The 6,051-nt window shown below is 27.9% G+C and overlaps 1 protein-coding gene across 1 annotated transcript in view; it reads left to right on the top strand.

Moving 5' to 3' along the window:
* The first annotated feature begins 1,008 nt into the window (after window positions 1-1,008).
* Window positions 1,009-6,051, top strand: part of LOC100570566 (acid sphingomyelinase-like phosphodiesterase 3a) — a 26,775-nt gene continuing 21,732 nt past the window's right edge. Inside the window, exons 1-2 of the mRNA XM_029489756.1 lie at window positions 1,009-1,275; window positions 3,925-4,108. Coding sequence (XP_029345616.1) covers window positions 1,261-1,275; window positions 3,925-4,108 — 199 coding nt within the window. The 5' untranslated portion in view covers window positions 1,009-1,260. The remainder of the gene's footprint in view (window positions 1,276-3,924; window positions 4,109-6,051) is intronic.

Below are 6,051 nucleotides of genomic sequence, written 5' to 3'. Positions count from 1 at the left end.
CGTAAGTAGCTAACATGTATTTTATTCAAGTCTTTTTTTATTTTATTTTTTATTACAAGTCCGCGAATAAAGTATTACCAATTATAATCAAATTACGATCGTATCAATTTTTTTTCCATTCGGGTCACAACGATCGACGACCCCACACACAGGTTCTGTGTTTGTTTCTGTGTTCAGAAATCTATTGCAGAAAACGGATTTCTACATTAAAATTTTCCCCGTAACAGTATAATATAGACCACCCGTGCAGCTAAATATTCAGATAACAAAGATTTCCGGGTATAACATTACTGTAAAACGATTTTGAAATACATTATAATATTTGTAAACCACGTGAATGGAAAATTCACTCTAAAATGTGAGTGCATTTAAAAAAAATGAAATCTCTTTGGATTGAAAATACGATAATTTATAATTGGTAGTATAAGTCTTGAAAATAAATGCATTCATGTGAAATATAATTTTTTTTTTTAAACACGCCAAAAGACTATAATGAACTTATAATTGACATAGAAATACTATAATTTTATTTTAATGTTATCCTGTAATATATATATATAAAAAAACAATTATTTCAGAATTAATTTTTTGACCATGAGAACAAAATATAGTAATATATAAATTATTTGTTTTAGCGAAAAAAAACACGCAACTGATTAAAAATTAACTAACAAAATTATTTTATTACTCCAAAATGGGACATGCTATAATAATATAAGCAAACAATATTTGTCAACAAAACAATATTTTCAGTACAAACATGATTTATACAATTTATTGCTCTCATACATCGAAACAAAACAATTATTACATTAAACGTCATTACAACTTAATACTTATATAGGTTACAACAAATAATTTCTATACTTCTCATCAATTTACAACTCATTATGAATTATGATATATTACAACATTTATGAGCAGTAATATTATTGTATTTATAATATCTAAGTATAATGCTCCGAGACAGTAAATACAAATTCAATCAATACTAATTTATATGCATGATAAAACGCAAGACCATGGCAGTGGTGGATAAAAAAAAATATGTATTGCTAATAATAAATTATTATGTTCACACATTAATCGATAGAATTTGATTTGTTCACAGGAGGCTATTATACGATCGAGCAAAAAGGAAATAAACTTAGGATAATCGCGCTCAATTCAAATGCATTCTCAACAGTAGAAAGACAACGGAACGTAGTCAACCCTATAGAGCAGCTCGAATGGTTGGAAAAAATTTTATTGAAATCAGTAATGAACAAAGAAACAGTGAGTAATAATACATTGAACAATCTAATTTTTACGGAACGTTAAGTCAAAAAAAAATGGTTATCATGATAATATTGTTACAATACAAAACACGTTTTCAGTCGTGTTATAATGTATACAGTGTATTATGTTTAAGTAAAATCGATTTTGTATTTGAATTTTTTAGTCATATATAAGGGTGTAACAGATAGAACTAACTTTTGTTTTAATCAATATTTAAATTTTTTTTTATATATATAATTTATAGCCACTTGTGCTACATGTGTAATAAAAAAAATTATTTTTATTTTTTAATACCGAAAATGAAAAATTTGAAATTTAATGAAAATTTTTTTGAATAAATACAAAATAGCCAATTTGTGAATCTGATTATACAAGAACTATTTAGATGGTAAAAACATTTATCTAAATCGAGTATTTTTTTTTTTTTAGAATTTTTTTAAATATCAGTATTTTTTTGATTAAATTAATTTGGAACGCTATAACTTTTTTAAAAATATTATTTTTGGAAATTTGGTAACATTGGTATATTCCTAAAACTATTTACTAATCCTATAATTTTATCAATTTTTGTCATAAGTTTAAGTAGCATAACTTTTTTTTTTTCAGTTTTTTCTGTTACACACTGTATAATATGGTCAATTATAATATATTATGCAAATTAAATACTCATAATATTGTTATCAATAAATCATAAGATTATATGTTTTTCTGATAATTCGTGTTTTGTTATAATCAGGGATCGAAACCGTTTCAAATTTTAACGGTTACGGTTTTAGTTCTTGAGAACGGTTTTCTAAATTTTCTGGTTTTGGTTTAGGTTTAAGACCGGTTTTTTAAATTTTTTGGTTTTGGTTTCGGTTTTAAAAAAGGTTTTTCAAATATTTTATCGGTTTAAAGAACGGTTTTAGAAAATTTTCGGTTTTGGTTTTTGGAACGGTTTTTAAAAATTTCCATTTTATTTTCCTGTCTAATTACTGTAGATTCGATTTTTATTATCTTTTAACTATTATAAGGGCCGAGTCTAAAGCCCTGAAATATGGCTACTTTGTATAATTAGTGTACAATATACGATATAACAAATAAACGTTCAGCAGAACTAATTTCGTGTTATTAACTTGAATATTTTGTACCTAATTTAGGTGCCTCATGCCTACTTTTGCATTCGACATAATATTATGTTGCCATATTATGGTTGAGATCATTATTCGATTACATTAATATTTAATTGTATATTACAATAACATCACACTATATTATTTGTATTTTCAATTTTCAATCATAAGTTTAGTAATAATAATATATATTATATTAATATTTCGTAATACTCAGTAACTGCATCGGGATTTTTATCAATAAATCCAAACATAATAATTTCTTCGTATAAAAATAGTAAAATTACAAATAATATAATTAACTTTATGGAATTCAAAGAAACCGACATTAGTTTTAAATTTTAATCCGTTTTTCAAGAACAGTACAAGAGCGGTTTTTTAATTCTATGGTTTCGGTTTGGGTTTTGAAAACGGTTTTTTAAGGTCTTAGGTTTCGGTTACGGTTTTTTAACTGGTGTTTCAAAGCTTTTGGTTCCGGTTCCAGTTCCGGTGTTCAGAAATTAAGAAAACCGTGGTTTTAACTGGTTTCGATCCCTGGTTATAATGTAAATAATGTTACGCATGAAGCGTAACATCGTTGTGACACAATCGACATTTACGGATCTTTTTGATCTCCTTTTACCTGAATTTTTATTTCATCCAAAAATTCAAATTTAAAACTGTTTAAGGACACAAAATGTATTATTACATTTACAATTGTGTGGGCACTCAATCGGATACCATGATCATTAAATCAATAATATTAATAGTGTTTCGATTACTTATAACTAAAAATACAATAATTATTAGTTATTGTTGTTTTGATTAAAACAACATAATATTTATTTAATAATATGCCTTTGAAATTTGCACTGTATATTATCGTGTTTTACGATCAAACATGAATCTATAATATTATTACAGCACCACTATAAAACATATATTTTTTAACGAGGGCGAACTCGTTACATACCGTTAGATCGTTATACATATTTAAAATAAAATTGATCGTGTATGTAATTTGTTACAAGCGCAAACGCAACTTTCATATCGAGCTTGTAAGCAAGTTGGTCGTTGAACTTTTAATGTCGCGTCGTTTGCATAGTTGAATTTTAATGAAAATCGTGTTCGAATTATTTGAACAAACCCTTTCAGCGCTCATCGAATATCGTTGAACTTTTCTCATCGCCTTTCAAAGCGATCGCGTTTTCAACATTTTCAGTGAATATTCAAATATCACCACACTCGGATGTCGCGGTAAAATAGCATCTACACGAATACACCTGCATGATAGTCGTAGTCGATTTAAACTTATCGCGGAACGCGATTGTCGGTTAGGAAAGAAAAGTAAAAACCATGATAATATTATGCGGTTTTGAGATCGCATTTCGAGCTACACTCGATTGTGGATCCGAAATCGAATCCCCCGTAGTGTACAATAATGTTTCGAGATGTCCCCGGAAGTCTGTAGCATAGAAGAGTATTCTCAGTACGAGTTTACTGGTCTGTACGTTTTTTTCGTTCCTTCAACGCAGTTGGCTATTTGAACTTTCAGGTATACCTGGTCAGCCACATGTGCCCCGGAGCCAACGAAAGAGACCAAGACGAGGCGCCCACATTCCAAGACGACTACAGCGCGAACTACTTGGAAATGATCCGGAGGTTTGCGCACATCATTGTCGGACAGTTTTGCGGTCACCTTCACTCCGACACGTTCCGGATCGTCTACGACCAACACAGTGAGTGATAGGCCCATACGAATAAGTCTTTTATCTATAATAATTATTGTGCAATCGTTTTGACGTGTCGCGTATGCTGCTTTTTCCAAAGTGATGATTAATTGTTTATCACTGTATATATATTAGGTGCTCATACTCTCGATAAATGTTAGGTGTATTTTTTCTTAATTACTTGAATGGTCATAATTTGACTTAAAATAAATCAGTTTTTCCATAAATCTGCCCCAAAAGTTAGTTGTATAGTGATAAAAGATTCAACATGGTAATACCTATTCTGTTATTACAGTACCCCAGTTACTCATTCGGGTCAACGGGGTGGCGAGTAGTAAAATATATTGTAATCACCGATATTTAATTACGGTACGAAAAAAAAAAAAACGTTCGCACCGCATTAACCTGACAGCTCTGGTGTGTATCATTCAAAAAACCCTTCCATTTCTTCCTCGACAGACATGTCGATAATATAATATTTTGTTTTTATTATAATTCTCACGTCGTATTTACTTGGTTTTTTTTAGATTCTGAGTGGAACGATGAATGTATTGGTTTTACAATGATGTGTGTTTTTTTTTGTGTCTGTGTACACAATAAGTAGTCGAAATAATGCTACGATTTTCAACTTCAGTATCTTGTTCGATCAGAAAGTGAATATCGTTGGTGCATTGGGGAGGTCAAAATTTAAATTTCCCAGTAGTTTTCAAAAGCGCCGGGAAAAACAAAATAAAAATTAAGGAAAAATGGGAATTTTTACGCAAAATCTGTTTTCGAGAAAATTGATTTTGGTTTTTGGTGTAACTTTAAAACAAATGACCGTAGATACATGAAATTTTCAATGGTTGTTTATATTTCCATTTTCTATAAACGATAACATTTTTAAAATATTTTGATTTATTTTGAACTGTTTGAACTGTTTACTTTGAAAATTTAATAAAAGGTTCCTAGTATATTGTTTCAAAGGCAGATGAAAAATATTAAAAATCGTTAGTCACAGTTTTTTTTTTATAAGCATTTAAAGTTCAAAAAATGACAAAATATGGAAAAATCACGAAAATTTGCAAATTATTTCGAGTTAGAAATTCATAAAAAATTTTCTTTTTAAACCTAAGATATGAAAATGTAATACAAGATTCCTTATAAGATTTTCTACATTTATCAAAAAAAAGAAAGCCAAATTAAATTTTTATGATCGTTTGAAATTCAAATTTTTACAACATTGGATATTCACTCGATTTCTCATGTAGCGATTTCCTTATTTTGTTGTAATTCAAAAACGAATAACTGCAGATACATTAAAATTTTACTGAATGTTTATATTAGCATTTCCTATACACCATACAATTTTGAAAATATTTTGACTCTTTTTGAGCTGTTTACGGACATTGTAAGTTTTCAATTTTTTTAGTTTTTTTTTCTATAAATATTAATAAAGTTTTATCTGTTGGGCCAAAAAGTGTAAAAATTTAATACAAAGCTCCTGATATATTGTTACAATATCAATTGAAAAATATTAAAAATACATAGGCACAATTTTTTTTTATAAGCATTTAAAGATCGAATTTTGAAAATTTATCAATTTTAATTTGAAAAATTATTTTGTAGTTAAAATTTATAAATATTCAACTATTGTATCTAAGAATTGAAAATTTAAAACAAGATTCCACATAAGTAATTAATTCTGTTACCAAAAAATTTTAAAAATACATTTACACAGTTTATTTTTATAGTCATTTTAAGTACAAATTTGGACGAAATTACATATTAAAAACCTAGGATAACTATTTTAGTTATTTTGTTGTGATTGTATAATATTATTCGTGGGTACTTGAAACTTCTAAAGTATACTATTATATAACTATGATTTTACCACGGTTTTTTGTTGATGTATAACGCGTTATAACTTATAAGTACCTAATAGATATTATGATATGATTAATTTGGAATTT

The sequence above is a fragment of the Acyrthosiphon pisum genome, chromosome A2, assembly GCF_005508785.2.
Source record: "Acyrthosiphon pisum isolate AL4f chromosome A2, pea_aphid_22Mar2018_4r6ur, whole genome shotgun sequence".
Lineage (NCBI taxonomy): Eukaryota > Metazoa > Arthropoda > Insecta > Hemiptera > Aphididae > Acyrthosiphon > Acyrthosiphon pisum.
Note: the sequence above shows the minus strand (reverse complement) of the source record. Positions and strands in the feature narration are given on the sequence as shown.